The sequence below is a fragment of the Aphelocoma coerulescens genome, chromosome 14, assembly GCF_041296385.1.
Source record: "Aphelocoma coerulescens isolate FSJ_1873_10779 chromosome 14, UR_Acoe_1.0, whole genome shotgun sequence".
Classification (NCBI taxonomy): Eukaryota; Metazoa; Chordata; class Aves; order Passeriformes; family Corvidae; genus Aphelocoma; species Aphelocoma coerulescens.
This window is the reverse complement of record NC_091028.1, coordinates 15,393,586-15,409,546: the sequence shown is the minus strand read 5'-3', so window position 1 is coordinate 15,409,546 and position 15,961 is coordinate 15,393,586. Positions and strand designations below refer to the sequence as shown.

The 15,961-nt window shown below is 41.8% G+C and overlaps 1 protein-coding gene across 1 annotated transcript in view; it reads left to right on the top strand.

Annotated features, from left to right (window-relative positions):
• The first annotated feature begins 4,303 nt into the window (after positions 1-4,303).
• MOSMO (modulator of smoothened) overlaps positions 4,304-15,961 on the top strand; it is a 31,277-nt gene continuing 19,619 nt past the window's right edge. The window contains exon 1 of the mRNA XM_069029949.1: positions 4,304-4,551. Coding sequence (XP_068886050.1) covers positions 4,446-4,551 — 106 coding nt within the window. The 5' untranslated portion in view covers positions 4,304-4,445. The remainder of the gene's footprint in view (positions 4,552-15,961) is intronic.

Sequence of the window (15,961 nt, the reverse complement as noted above, 5' to 3'; positions counted from 1 at the left end):
CATTTTGTGTAGGAATTTTTTTCACTGAAAATTGTATATAAAAGGCTGATAGGTCTGGCTCTGTACACCGGAGGTTAAAACTACAGTGCAAAAACAAGGTGAGTTTTGGTCCGTGTAAAAAAATAAATATATAAAAAATGATCACTGCAGTGAAGACAAATGCTGTAATTACCACTAGTTATCCATGTATTCTTGTATATTCAGGAAAAGTTCTTGATAGATTCTCTACCATCCTTACATCAATTAAATGAAAAATTTGTGGAATGTTCCAGTTTTTTCAAACTCTTGTTCTAAGGACAAGTTCTTTAGTTCTGAAGCTCCTCTAGTATCAAACTGATTCTACTGTCCATAGTCCTTTGTATACCATTTCCTTTCGTCTCCAATAGCTAAGTTGCAGCTCTTCTTTTTCTGCTTCTTCAGTGTAGCAAATGATTTACTAATATGTAAGCTTAAAGGTTTAATCTCTTGGAAAGCCCCTTGCTGTGTGAGCTTCCTTTCTGCTGTTCTAGCCTAATTATCTCACTTTAATACTTCTCTTCCTTCCCCCACCACCAAGGTTTATTTCTATTAAAACTTTGTGTCTTGGGAAAACTTGGAACTGCCTTGTAACCCGCCTAAACTAATTCTACTTACTGCAGGGACCACCCTTAGCGCTGACAGAAATGTATTCTTAAAAGCTGTATGCCGTGGCTCTCACAAAAAGTGCTTATTTTCCCTGTTTAATTTTAAAAGTCCTAATCTTTAGTCACTGTCAGGAGTTCAACTGATTAAGAAACAGATAAGCTTTTTAGAGGATTGTAACAAGAGCTCCATCTTGGTATCATCAGCTGCTTGCAATTGTCTTGATGTGTGGACATTACAAGTGGACATGGCCTCTTTGACTTCAAGAAAAGCTCCCAAATAGTGCATTTGTGCATCTTACTTGTTACAAGTCCTCAACCTGCTTTAAACCTTTCCGTACTTGCTGCAGTAAATCAAACACATCCCATGCCGTAAATTTGACTCCTTGTAGCCTTTATTGAAAATGCTTTTGGAGCTTGCCTTCTTCAAACTGTTGCAAATAGAACTACTTAGTTTCAGTGATGCATTTTCTTAATATTCAATGATTAGTATTCTAATTAAAGATGGAAAAAACCCAAACAAACCAACAACCAAATCACTATCATATATATACTTTCGTAAATCAAAGGGATTTTTTTTTCAGGGAATGGATGAGATATCATGTCCTAAGAAGATAATAATAAAATAAGTTCAAATTCATGCTCTAGATTTTTCCACTGATTTTTATACTCAGATCAAAAGTGCAAAGCCTTTTTCCTAAGAAGAGGCTAAGAACTGGATGGATTTTATTTCATCAAGCGAGTAGATATTTCTTCGTGGCGCTTGCAATTCTGAAGAAAGGACTGCCCAAACTATAAAGGCATTGCTAGGAAAATTGTTCTAATTTAAAGATATGCATTTTACCTGTACAGACAGTAAATTTCTAAATTACTTCATTACACTCCAGTTTTCGCTTCATAGATTTCAATGTTAGAGACAATTTCATGCTGGGAATTACCATAGCACAGTATCTTCCCCAAACTAGTTCATGAGTTTAATGTAATTGGGCTGGGGACCCATGTGAAGCACTCACATTTACAGAGCTTTCAATTTCAAGTTTAATACAGGTGTCAGATGTTCCACAAGAAACCTTTAATAACTGATAATAGTCTGCTAGTACTGACACGGTTCATTTCATTTAAAACATTTAGCAAATGAACACCTGTGTGGATTATTAAAGCACAGAGATTAGTCCATTGCCACTGTGTAACTACTCTGTGTAATAAAGAGAAATAAAAAGCAAACAATAAGACAAATTAATTTCAAGCCTTGGGAAGATTTGTGTTACTTGTCAAGTGAATTTACTTGAATAATAATGCACTGAATAAAGAATTGTATTTTTCAAGTTTAGTTGTTACATAAAGGTAATAGTCAAAATATTTTTTGGAAAAATCTGCTGGTGAATAGGAAATCTGTTTTTGCTGGAGAACAATGTACAGACTTAAATCTTGATCTGATTATGGAACAGTTACTGTATCAGCTATTTTAAGATCACAGGTATTTCATCGCAGTGGAATGCTGGCACTGAGCTTTATACAGTTTGTGCTAGTTTCTTTTCTCTGTAATTTTAAACTGAGTTTCTTTTGATCTGTGTAAGTGTAAAGAAATCAGAGACAGGCTCAAAGCATAAATGCAGAACAAGGATATTTTCAATGCTATTAAATTTTAATATCACTATTGATTCTTTTTACCTGGTTTCAGCTTTCCATCATTAGCTGCAGAGCTTTTTTCAACAAGGCTTGTTATCTGGAGATAAGGCCCATCCTGTACCATTGTGAGAGCTAATCCTTGTTCATCCATCCTAGTATCTGCCATCAATGCTGCAATCTACGGGTGCTGAGTTTTCCAGTGCTGTCAACTGCCCTTTGAAAAGCGAGAGGAAAACTTTACTAGCTGAAAGTGTGATACCATGCTTCAATAAAAGGTTTAAGGAGGCATTTGAGCAGGTGCTGTCCCCATTTGTAAGTGTCCAAACAGTTAAGCTTCTCATCCTTAGTTACTCTTTAGACAGGCATTGTGTGCTGAGTTGCTGCCAAAAGACTCCATAAACTTGCTTTCTGCAAATAAATACACTGAAAGTAGTTTTACTTAGAAACTTATTTCTTAAAAAGCCACACATTTTGCCAAGAGAAGGAGCCATAGTGCTGTTACTTAAGTATTCATTACTAACGGCAATATATTCAGGGAAGGTAGGGAACAGGGCACAAAATAACAGAACAGAGGAGTTTCCAGCTATTAAGGAAGAAGAAAATACTGCATGCCTATAGCAAATGGATTTTTCAAATCACTATTTCTTCCATGCACCAATTCTTTCTGGTTTAAAGGGAATAATTTCAGCTATTTTTCATCAAAAGCCTTGTATTTTCTCTACCCTTAAGAAAATTTGTCAAGTACAGGCGATTTCAATGGGAGGTAAGTACAGGGCTTGTTCTCCAAATAACAAATCGTACTGCTTGCTGTTGAACACTTTAAGATTACTTTCCTGATATTTCCATTTTGTTTGTATAGTCTGCCATTTACATAAAATACTTATAAAAATAAACAGCGCAGACAATCGCCCACTTGGCTTCCCAGTATGTTCCATATAGCCCAGTTGTGCTGCTCTGGAAAAAACAGGTGGGTGTTCGCTGTTGGAAGGAAAAAAATTATGCAGGCAATTAGATATTTTCCAAGTACCTGTAGATGTGGGGACTGTTTGGTTCATTTACTTCAGCATTCCCATACCAGAATGACAGTATTGAAGGCACAGAGCTATTGTGGCCAAAACCGGGCTGGTTTCCCACATTTGGTGCATTGTTCATTTATTGGCTACAGATTCCCCACAGTTCTGTACAGCTGAATCCATGGAAAAGCATGCCATCAAAAATGGCTGTATTTGGGTGAGATTTCCAGTCACAATTAATTAGGTTTTCTTCCAAAGACACAGCACAGACACAACACCGTGTAGCGCTTCTGAGGGGCTCCACAGCCGCCAAACCTCAGTCGTTCCACTTCCCCTGTTCTCATCAGCGCTACAGAAGTAGCTCTGGAATTCCACCTCATGCCCAACCTTGCAAAGGGATAGAGAGCAAAAACTCGAGAAACAGAAGGCAGTTTTTGTGGTGAACACAGACCTGTGGTTGTTCCTCAGCCTTTGGTACTGACCAAGCGGCTCACTGTCGGTTCCAAAACACCTCTGGGGATCGCGACGCATGAGGGCCGCGAAAGAGCAGGCGGCAGGGCAAGTGTTGGGGCTCCCCGGACCGGACCCGGAGCCGGACCACACACGGCGGGGTCCCCGGGCACCGCCCGCCCCTCACGACGGACCCGCCCTGGGGCACCGCCCGCCCCACCCTCGCCCCGTGCCCCGCCCCCTCCCTCAGGCCGCACCCACCGGCCTTGGCCCCGCCCCGCCCGCTCCGCGCCTTCCGGCCAGCCCCGCCCCCTTCCTCGCCCACCGGGGCAAACCGCGCCGACCCCGCACGAGTCCCGCCCTTCTCACCGCCCCCAGCGGTCCCGCCCATCATCGGCAGGCTCCCTGCCCCGCGCCGCGCTCCCCGGAGCTGCCCCGCCGCCGCCCCGGAGCTGCCCCGCCCCGCCCCGCCCCGCCCGGCGCCGGCCCCGCACTCGCGGGAAGCACCGCCCCGCCCGGGGCGCGCGCTGGGGACCGCGGGTTCCCCTTCCGGAGCGGCCGCCGCCCCCCCGCCCGCCGGGTTCGCTTCCGGCGCCGTCCGGGGTCCGTTCCTGCCGCCGCCGCCGAGCGCGGCGCGGGGCCCATGGAGCCGCGGCCGTGAGGCGCCCCCGGCCCGGGCCCGCTGTGGGAGCCGGGCGGAGGCCGGAGCCGGGTGCCGCCGGAGCCGGAGGAGATGGACAAACTGACCATCATCTCAGGATGCCTCTTCCTGGCCGCCGACATCTTCGCCATCGCCAGCCTGGCGAACCCGGACTGGATCAACACCGGCGAGTCCGCGGGTGAGGGCGGCCGGCGGCGGGACCCGCCGGCGGCGTGCGGCGGGTGGCCGGGAGAGGGCTCCGGCAGCGCCCGGGGGGCTCGGGGCCGGGCGGGGTGCGGGGCCCGGGGCGGCGGTGGGGCCGGCGTGAGGCGCCGAGGGGAGCCCAGCCCGGGGGGCTGCTGGCCGCGGGGCCGGAGGGCAGCTGGGCCGGGTTCCGGGGGCTCCCGGGGCTGCTCCCCCGGGGCGGCGGCGAGTGAAGCGGCCGGGGGGATCTGGTGGGACCCCAGCCCCGGGCAGAGCCCCCGGCGGTGCCTCCCGGCTGCCTTGGCAAAGCCCGGTCTCCCGAGGGGTCCTGCAAAGCCCCCGAGCCGGCTCTGACTCTGGGAAGCCGAGGGCCAGGGCAGCATCCCTGCTTGTGACTCCCAGGTGCCGTCACCTTGGACAGGGAATTGAGATCTGTCTCCGCTTAGTTTGCGGCAGGTTTGGAGTGTTTCGTGCTATCCTGCCGTTTCCTTTGTTGCAGGGAAGTTCTTGCTTTCCTTCATCTTTTTTTTTCCCCCAGAATATTTCCTTCATGCTGATTTTTATCCGCTTTTAAGCCGAGATCCCATGTGTTTTTATTTTAGTGTGACATTGCTATCTTTAAAAGAACAAGGATTTGTGCATCTGTCTTTTTACTAATGATGTAATTGTTTCTGTGAACAATTTATTTCAGTCTGTTGATAAAGACCTGCATGTTGTGATCAGTGGAGCAGGGAGAGAGAACAGGAGGAGGACAGCTCTTTGATCTCATGTCCCAGAGGAACCCAGAGCTCCCTGTCAGGAAAGGAAGCCATCCTTACTGCAAACAGATTAAACTAACTTAACCACTTTGACCGGTCACAGGACCCGAGGGAACAGCATGAAGCTGTGTCAGGGGAGGTTTAAGTTGGGTATCAGAGGGTGACCGGGCACTTAACAGGCTCCCCAGGGCAGTGGTCACAGCATCAAGCCTGTGTGTGTTCAAAGTGTTTGGACAATGCTCTCAGGCACATGGTGTGATTTTTGGGGCTGTCCTGTGCAGAACTAGGACTTGGACTTGATGATCCCTCTAGGTCCCTTTCAGCTCAGGAGATTCTGTGATTCTGTGACTTTTCCTAAACTTATAATTTCCAAGCAAACCACAGGTATAGTATAGAGAGAACTGGTCTGACTGTAAAGACTTCTGTCATAAATTCTTGCAGAGGGTTAAAAATTTTTTTCATCTGGCTTGCATCTTTCATGCCTAATATTCACTGCATGTGAACGGATTGCACTGGTTCAAATTGTGTCATATTTCCTTTATTCTCATGAAATAGAGTATTAAAAACACTGGCTATTAGGGATTGGTGACTGTACTCTGACCAGACTGTACTTATGGCTTATTTGATTTGCTTTTAATTACCTAGTCTAGAACCCAGACTTTCCTACATGGTTCAGAGGAGAGGAACGAGTCCCTTCCCAAAGTGCAGCCTTCAGGAACTCTCTGGGTGACTTCACCGTTCCTCCTGTTGCTAATTGTGATGCTCTCCCTGCCTGTGGCTAGATGAAATAGTTGGTTCTTTCCTCTTATAATTCCACATAACAGCAGTGCTGCAGTAATGAGCCCTTCTTCAGAGGCTTAAAGTCAAATAAAATAGTATTAATTTCAAATATTTAAGTATGTCTTTCTGAAGTCCTGCCTCATGTTAGCAGATCCTGTGCAATGTGTAGGATGTTGGATTCTCTTTGTGTGTACAGAAATGAGATAACAAAAACTGTTCTGAAAAAAGCGCTCATGGATGAAACGGTCCTTTGGGAACTAAGCACAGTCCATTAGGTTCTTTCCTAAAGAAAAATGGTTTATATCTCTTTGTAATACAAATTTTTTTCCTAAAATATTTTCAGCAGCAATCATTATTAGTTACTTAGTGGATGATTACTTAAGAATCATCTGCCATTTCTGAGGTGCAACGAACAGTTTTAATTAGGCTGGCAAACACAAAATCTGTATGGATTTTTCTGAAGGACTACACCAGTCAAAGAATGTTTTGACAGATCTAAGCCTTTTTTTTCTTTGCTCTATTTTGAAGCCAAACAAATAGTTGTCTTGGTGAAACCATAAAGGAGAGCTAGCTGCCACCTTTAATGACTCTTCTGTAGGTTTTTACTGGTACAGGATTCAATGCATTATTAAAATACTTGTGCTTAAAAGCAATATAAATGTATATTTCTGGTGTCTAGACCTTCTAACTGAGCCGTTGGCCCAAACTGTAAAGAAAGGAAGTGTGGAGATAGATGCCTGTTGAACCAAGGACTTCCTGTAGTATTGAATTATGAGGTGAATGCTTTTATGAGTGCCATTCATTACCCAGAGACTGCTGGGGAGAGATATAGCACAGGAGGGCACAGCCCTGATGGTAAAACCTGTCCCAGCTGCTGGTGACATTCAGGGACTCTCAGGAGACTACTGTGCTTGGAGCACATCCAAGGCATCCAGCTTCCATATGTGCCACTAAGAAGCAGGGTGTTTGTGGAGCATCCTATGCTCAGCTGGCGAAAGGAACTATTTGGTGGAAGAAAATATTTCTTCGCTTTATCTCTGCATTCTTAGGTTCATCTCCTGTGGGAATTATTCTAAATTCTGCTTCTACAAAGCAGCCTAGTAGCGAGGAAGAAGGGGAGTAACAGTGTTTGTCTGCTTGGCTGCTGTCCTGGGGGTTCTGAAAGGCAGCGGGGAACAGCCTGGTCTCCTCAATACTGCAGCTGTTTGAGGACGGCAAAGAGCAGAGGTCTTGGCAAACCTGGGAAGGCAGCACTGCATTGGCTCATTCAGAGCTGTTTACAGCCACTAAGGTTGGGAACCTGGGCTTACGTTTCAGGAAAAAAAAAAATCTGTTCTGATTTGGATGCTAAACAATATGTACCTCTTACTCCAGAGATAGTGATGAGTTTCAGCTAAATTGGATAGCAGAATAAATCACTGGCTTTAATGCTTCTCTGGAAAATCTAGATAGTTTTCAATATTTTTTAAAATCAATATAAAAGGGCTGATTAGTCTCCTAAATCTTACTCTTAAAGATAAGTTTTATAGTCACTTGTAAAATGTTGGCTATAAAAATTTCTCCCTAGTAATTATCAGCAAAGGATTGCAACTGAGATTATTGAAGGTCTCAGATGCTTATCTGTCTAGGGCCAGAGGAACTACACCTTTGTGGATGTGGGTCCAAGTCTCTGTTGGGCACTTTTTCTTTATGTAGTTTTGTAAGAATTGTTCATTAACTTGGTTTCAGCTATTTCATACATCTTTAAGATGGTAAAGGAAAGATGAAAATTAAATGGATTTTTCTTACAGTGAGTTCTCAGTGAGGTTTTGTTATTCGTGCTGTGCAAGTACAGAACACTGATAACTCCAATCTGGAAACCAGTGGCTGCTCAGTATTCTTGCACTGACTGCCTTTTCTTATCAAACTGACACTCTGTGTGAGAAATAAGGACAGAGTTGGCTTTAATTTAAGCCAATGCCTAAAGTGCCACTGATTTCAGTAGGAAGGAATTTTGCTCCTGTATCTCTACACTTCTGCAAAGAACTTTATAAGCTGATAGTTTTGTCTCCATATGTTCCTTTCTTTGTGTGGGAGGGTCTTTAATGATTTTGATATTTTGTCTTCAGCAGGAGAGGAAGGGGGATAGAAGCAGCTCTAGCTTCAGCTCTCAACCCTTTTGTAGGAAAAAGGGTATGAATAGTATACACAGTTGAAATTAGAGATGTTAAAAGCTGTACATGTGGGGGGGTTGACAATTTGAAATGCTTTTTATAGGGTTTAGTATAGGTCAAGTAAGTCAAGGGAATAATTTAATCAAGTAAAATCTTCCTTCAGAAAGCTAAGCTATCAGTTTGTTTATGTGGCTTAGTCATCCCTTCCTATGTAACATGATTGTTCATTTGATTCCAATTTACAGAACAACGTGTACCCTTTTTATAACAGTTGTTAAGTTAACATGGATGTCAGGATTTAGGGGTGCTTAACTGATGGGTAACTCCTAAAGCAAGGATATATCACATCCTCCTATGCTGATCCATAGGTCACCAGGGAACACACAGTAGAATGTTATGGCCAGGCCACTCAGCATAGGCCCAGTAGAGCTGACCTGGGCCATATTTGTGTTCAGCAGAGCTTCCAATTTCATCTTGCTTCTGTGACAAAAGTATCAAGGTCACTTGTGCTAGGAATTACACTTTTCATTTAAACTCCTTCTGTATCTTGCTGTGCAGTAACAGTGTGAGAGTGAATTGTGAATCTGCAATATGACACTTATTTAAAATGGTCTGTTTACCAATGCTGCCTTTCTATGTATCTTCTGAAGTGTTATGTGTAGTTCTTGGGGTTTGCACACTCAGTTGCATTTTATTTGTGAAGTATGATTTCAGATGCAGTGGTCTTACAGAACAGCAGGCTCTGTGCAGCAGGCCATTCATTCCTCCTGAGGCAGTTAACTCTCTGCTCCTGTGGAATAAGTTGTCTAGTACTTAGTGGAAAATTACTGATGTTCAGTGTTATTCCTCTGCATGACATAGCTCTTCCTGAGGAATTTTGCTTCACAGTCCCAACAGGAACTGTAGCTTTGTTGGGATCAGCTTAATGAACTATCACAGGTGGTGTGACCAAGCAGTGATTCCTGGCTCCTGCTGAGCTTGAGACCACTGAAATACTTTTCTCTAATTGGAGCACTGAGTATACATGGAATAAACCCAAGATCACATGAAGGTGGTCATGTGAAACAGTACTTCTAGGTAGAATAGAATAAAGTAAATCAAGTAAATCCACAACTTAAAGAGGGTGTAAATTTGAGTTCCAGCTGGCATTATTGTTCTAAATGAAGTTGTCTGCTCAAAAAGTAGCGATATGTAAAAATCAGTATGGCATATTACCAGTGACTTCTGCCCTTTAGGGCCTGTGCTGAGAAACTGTTCATGTACAATGCTCCCCTGTGGACAAGCCGTGGTATAGAGCAGCCATTGTGCTGTCCTCTGAAGGAGATAGTGTTTGGTTTCTGTGATGTGTGGATAGCTGGCTTTTCAAAAACTGCAAAAGGGTTCTGGTGATCATTTGTTAAGCACCTTGCAATATACTCGAAATACAGTATGCATCTCCCAGCTCTTCTCGGTAGCAAGTGATGGGACATGATAGGAAGCAATTCTACAAAATTACTTTTTCCTAATGTTTTTTGTGCTATCATGTAGTGACTGTGACAGGAGAAGTTATTTGCCCTTTCATGAACCTGTTTGGATTGCATGCTGAGAATACAAAAAAAAAAGGAGGATGATACAGAGAATGAAGATTTATGTACCATCAGGTCCTAGAGGTGAGTGCTGAAAAGCAATCTCCAAAGCCATCTGAACATCAGAGTGTTAAAATTAGATTCTGGGACATAATTTTCAGGAAAACACATTTCTTTGATGGATGCTCCCAGGTGTGTGAGGAAGGAGGGAAAGGTGGGTTGTGATGTGTTGCTGATCCCCACAGTGAGGGATTAGGACCTGCTGGTCCTAAGATGCAGGCCCTGCCAGCAGTGCTTGCATTTCAGAGATGTTGCCAGTGCCTTAAAAACAACAGTACAAAACCCAAACAAGAACGAGATCCTGAACCCCATATAACCTGAATACTCCAACAAGAGTGGCCTGTTAATAGGTCTACCTGTACTGGGAGGGTCAGTGCCATCTTTAAAATGAACATTTCCATTCCACTTTGTGTCTGTAGATGTCTTTCGAGTGGATGTAAAAATGTGACAAAGCAGAGTGTTTGAATTGTGCTTGGGTTCTGTAATTGACCAGGCCTTAAGGCACAAGAAAAATCAATAGAAAGGCATTGTTGTAATGAATTAATTTTGTGTTTACTCAACCATTCAGCATTTAAACATATGGAACTATTTTATGTGTAGGAAGAATCTCATGAAAGAGAGCTGTGTCAGCCTGGTTATTTGAGCCTGCCAGAGAAGACATGAGAGCCAATTGTTTTTGTCCATAGAGGAACTGATGTTTTACATCTGGTATTAACAAATACAAACTAATGCTGCTCCTGTTAGGTGCACATTTTGTTTTCTCTTCAGCGTGTGAAGGTACAAAATCATTTGTTTGCCTTCCACCAAATCCTGTTGAATTCCTCACTCTCTAATTAGTGTTGAAGAGTTAGGTAAGAAGTCCCTGATTATAGAGTACAGATCTGGGAGCCAATAACTTTCAAATCTAGCATCTGGCACGGCTGACTTTGGATGTTGGCAAGTTATTGTGGTAGTACCCCAGTTTCTTCCTCTGTAAAGCAGAGGTGGTGTCTTTATCACAGTAACTTCTGTTAGCATTAACAGCAAAGCTTTAATTTCATTTCAGGTGGTTTTTTAACTTTTGTTTCCTGTCACAGTTTACTTTATTAAACTGAGGGGGAAAATCACAGAATAACAGGCATTTCATTTGTCTTTTCTAATTGTAGGTGCTTTGGATAAGGTACCTGAGTTTCAGATATTTGGAATAACCTTTTTTGTCTTTATTTACTTTCCAGCAGTGTGCACAGTTCCTACAGAATCAAATTCTATTCAGTATCTGCAGATACAGATTTGTTTTCTGTCCATCCTGTGCTATACTCAAGAAGTATGTAACTGTAAAGCTGCTTTGTACACATGGTTTGTCTGTGGGAAAGGTGCCTTGTTCAGACTTCAGCTTTGTAGCTTCAGGAAGTTACCTGAGTTTGATCTGGTTTTTAAATCAACCTAGACCTGATTTGAGGTGTGTGTATTACATTTGTTGCCACAAACTTACACTGAAATGAACACAAGAGTAACTTAAATGTATTGAGTCTTAAAAGTAAGGATTCAATAGTGTGTAATGCAAAAAAAAGATTTAAAATTGTCTGAAATAATAAAAAAAAAGGAATCCTGTTAATGGCTGGGGCTTATTAAAAACATTTGTATCGTTTAGTTTCCAGCCAGCACTTACATGTGAGCAGCATTATGTAAACTCCATTTGTACTTTTGCCAAAGCAGAGAAGATCAGTAGGTCAAACTTTTATGAGGTCAAACTCAAGCTTGACCTACTTTTTTTTTCATAGGTTCCTCAAAACAGCTCAACTTTTTCCCATTTATTTTCATGCAGTGCAGTGCAGTGTGTAGGATTTTCATCTTAAGCAGGAGTTCTTCACCTCATTCTTGAGTCCTTTTCCAGCAGTGGTTGAGGCCTGTGTATATCAGAAGAATGTAACTAAAGTGACTCATGGATGAGGAAGTATACTGAACTTCACAGAGAATAAATGCTGCTATTTTTTTTAGAAACAGATACAAAATGATGTTTGTAGTATGGTGGAACAAATACAATATGAAAGCTGTTTTGTTCTTCTACAAAGTAATTTGGGAAAACTATAAAATTATTTAAATTTTTTAGTTTATGCAATTTTGAATTTAAAAATAATTTTCTTATTACCTAGTTGCAAGTTGTTATTCTTGTAATTCAGAATGCCTCCAAATTTAGTAATTGACGGAGTTTTTTATTAGTGAGGGCTATATGCAGGAGAAAAGTTCTTTGCTAATTTTGCAGCAATCCTCTTATGTATGCTCCAGCTGCTTTCCTCAATTTCACTTTTCTTCCTCAAGCCTCTGACTGATGGAGATATACACAGATCTGAAAAACTGGAGATATGGCCAAGAAGAGGATCTGTGCAGGGTACGTGTCTGTTTTAAGGAGAAGGGAAACAAGCTGGACTGGCAAAGCAGTTCTATTGGCCTGATCCTATAGGGATCTATATGGAATCAACAGTCATAGGTTATATCCCTTCTCAGTGTGAAGCTTTTGGGTTCTTCCTATGATATCATATTTTATCTCCTGTCTGATGTATTGTCTTGTATATATATTTTAAATTTTGTAGATAGAGTTGATGACAAGAGTTTGATCTCTCTTGGGTACCTTAGGAAACATCTGATTGTGATGGGTGTTTCTGTGGGATGGGCTAATCCAGTAGGAAATACTTGCTGCTAAGAGTTTGAGGTTCAAAATTCATAGAGTATATAGAGCCTGGTTCCTGTCTTTGAGCAGAACAGTCTATTACATCTGGGTCCTTGGGATGAACTGAAATGCTCCCTTGTGAGGGCATCAAAAGCCTCCCAGCGATTCACTGCAGTATTCAGAGCCAGCACAACACAGTGCAATAGGCAACAGTTGGCTGCTACCCAAGAACCTCATGGTAGCTGCAGTTCTGTGCCATAAATTACAAAGCACTTTAGGATCATTAAGGATGACAGTCTCTCAAGGTGTAGTGATTAATACTGCACTTGGATGTTTAAATACTTGTCCAGTTGAGGACAATTCTCATTAGGCCTTGAACTTACTTGATGGTGAGCAATTCTTTGTGCCATTGTTTGCACACTGCATTAACAGGGCTGGGCTGTCTCTGAGCTTGGAACATCCAAGAATTTAATAATCAAATGACAGTGTTCATAGACAGTAAAGTCAAGTAGTTTATTTCTGTAGTGCTCATCATGGAGCCAGCTTCCCAATTTGTATTCTTGCAGTTCTTACTTCGGGGCTTTCCATTCTTTTGCCCAGGTTGTTCTTGTGTGGTTTCCACTTCTCTTGCTGTGACTACTTTCTGCTATTGGCAGCAATGTAATTTAGTTGTATTTTAAGGAATACATGTGGGATCAGAACAGGACAACTGATGTTCAGTGTACCTCAGAACTGTTTTGCTATGAATACTTCAGAAGGGCTGCTTCGAACCTAGATTCTTTCTACTTTTCTCAAATTGATGGCATATATACTAATGTTATTAGGATATCTTGGTAAAACTGCTTGCTTTCTGCAATAAAATCTTTGTATACATCTGAAATGAGAGGGATCCTGACTTTGTTGATAGGCAGGGCAAATGTACAAGTAAGGGGGAATGGTTTAATCTGTAACTTCATCAGTGTGAGCTTAATGTATAAAACATTAACAACCTTTAATTGTAATGTCTCTATACCAAAGTAAAGTGAAGAAAACTCATAAAGGGTTGTCATGGGCTTCAAGTTTCCTGAAGGATGACTTTTGTATAGTGGGTGACTTGTTTGACTTGAAAATTTGCTTTGATGTTCAGTCTTCTCTATATAAAATAGAGATACTCTAAATTGAGCATTAAGAGATAGCTTTTCTCAATCATAGACAGTAATCCAACAGTGTTCCCACGGTCAGTGGAAGTGTCAGCTCCAGAACTGCAACAGTGGAAGATTCTGATATCCTTTCTTGTAGAGGGGAGTATGCACTGCAGCTTCCTCTGTGCCTGTTGATGTGAGGAGCATTGTAGGCGTTTCATGCTGTGGGGGAAGTCACAAGGGTGAAGAAAGAATTTTTTTATTTTCCTTAGGTTGAATTGCATTCTGAAACAAATTGTGCACCTAAATTCATGCGTTAATGATGTGCTCTCCATTGTAGAAACTCGTGGGAAGAAGCATGTTTCACTTTGTTTTTTAAACCCACACTTAATTCAATTTAAAAACTATGCAACAAGATTGTCCAGGAAACCTGAAAAGATTGAAAGGCCAAGGATTTCTAATGTGGTCCCATAAATTCTTTCAGTGGAATATTACTGGGTCACTCAACAATTTCAAGAAGCACCCTGAAGCTCAATACATGAAAAATGATGGAATAAAGAGAGTAAAGGCCAGAAGTAGCAGTTGCTGTTTTGCAAACAGAAGTCTGTTGACTTATGCCCAATGTAATCTGAAGTAAATGTTCTCTGTAAGTAGAGGTTCAGTAAGATGAAGTTGGTGATAAGGACAGAGATCTCTTGGTTGTTTATATAAAATCTAAAATTAGAGTGAATCTGTTTCAGAATGTCAGTATAACAAATGTGTAAACATTTGTTAACAGATATGTTCTTTGGAGCACTATATAACGTGTGGTTGCTTTTTAAGAACAGTCCTACTTGCTCAGAAAGGACTGAGCCTTGCTGTTTCAATAAAGTCCTATTTTATTTCAGTAAAGTGCAAATTTAACTGTTCAGGAATGGTCTGTCTTCTCTTACACTAGTAAAAAAAAATAAAAGAGAACTCTCCAGACTCTAACAGTCTATTTTTGTAGATGCCAATTTGTGATAAGGGAGAAAGTGTTATCACCACACCGACAGCACCTGTTAATTGCCTAAATAATTCAGGCTTAAATTATGCAGGCTTCTAAAACAAGGACTTGTCCTAGCAAAAGCAATAAGAAAATACATACTTTGGGATAAATCCTGAATATGCTTCCTGCATTCCTATTCTTCTTTGGTTTTAATGTTTTTATTGTAATGGGAACAGCAAGTAAATGCCTAAATTTGAGGATTATTACTGCAGAAAGAGGTTGGGGTTTGGTTTGGTTCAGTTTATTTTCCAGTTTGCCTTTTATATTGGCAGGGGCTTAAAATGTTAATTAGCCAGGAAACTGTGTGCCAGCAGTCCTGAATGTAGTTAAGCTGTATCTCAGTCTGTCTTTCAGCACATCAAGTGTTACTTGTAGATAATAAGATCTTGGCCCTGTACCTAATCCCTACTTGAAGTGCAGTTTAACCTGTATTCCCAGTTGTTACAAGCATGTCATACACAGATTTGGCAACAGTTGAAAAGCGGCTTTAGGAATAAAAACTAAGGTTAAGTTTTAATTTGCTTGAAATATTATTCTAGTTGTAGTGAAATACATCTTTGGGCAAATAGGTGCTGTTCTTCAGTCGATAAAAGTGCCATATGGAAAAAGCAAGTCTAATAGACAGAGGTAGGCTCTTTTATATCCCCAGCTAATACAGTGATGGTAACCTGTGTGTCCAGGGAAGGACTTGCAAGACAGAAATATGCTTATCTTTCCAATTTTTCTAGCAGTTCTAATGAAGGATTACTTCTACCTGCAAACCTCCCTTCTCGTGTCCTCATTGCTATAAATACAATCCTGCCATCAGTTATGTGATGTAAAGAAACTGCCACAATTGTTAGTGCATTTGGTTTGGGTTTTGAATGTTTTGTTCTTTATTTAGCACAGTCTGCTTGTTGTACTTTCAGGCAATCTGGGCCTGAAATATTCTGTCCCTAGTGGACCAAGAGAAAGTTTTGCTCAGGTGTAGGCAAACATTCAAGCACATAAGGTGTATTTAGGCTGAGTGAGTGCAGAACAGACACGTAAACTCTGCAGATGTGTTTCTAACCATATAAATACCAAAAGGCATTTCAACACTTCTCTTTTCACCTTTGCCACTGGGTGATTCATGAGGCCATGGAAGAGCCAGATCAGTGGGTGTCCTTGGAGCATGTCTGATGCAAGCTGAGATCAGTGCAAAGCACAACGGTTGTATCTGACAGAGGAAGATGATCCTTATTCCTCATGAATTTAATTTGTTAAAATGCATAAGCAGTCTTGAAGGTGGAGCCAGGACCTGAGTTTTCCCCCT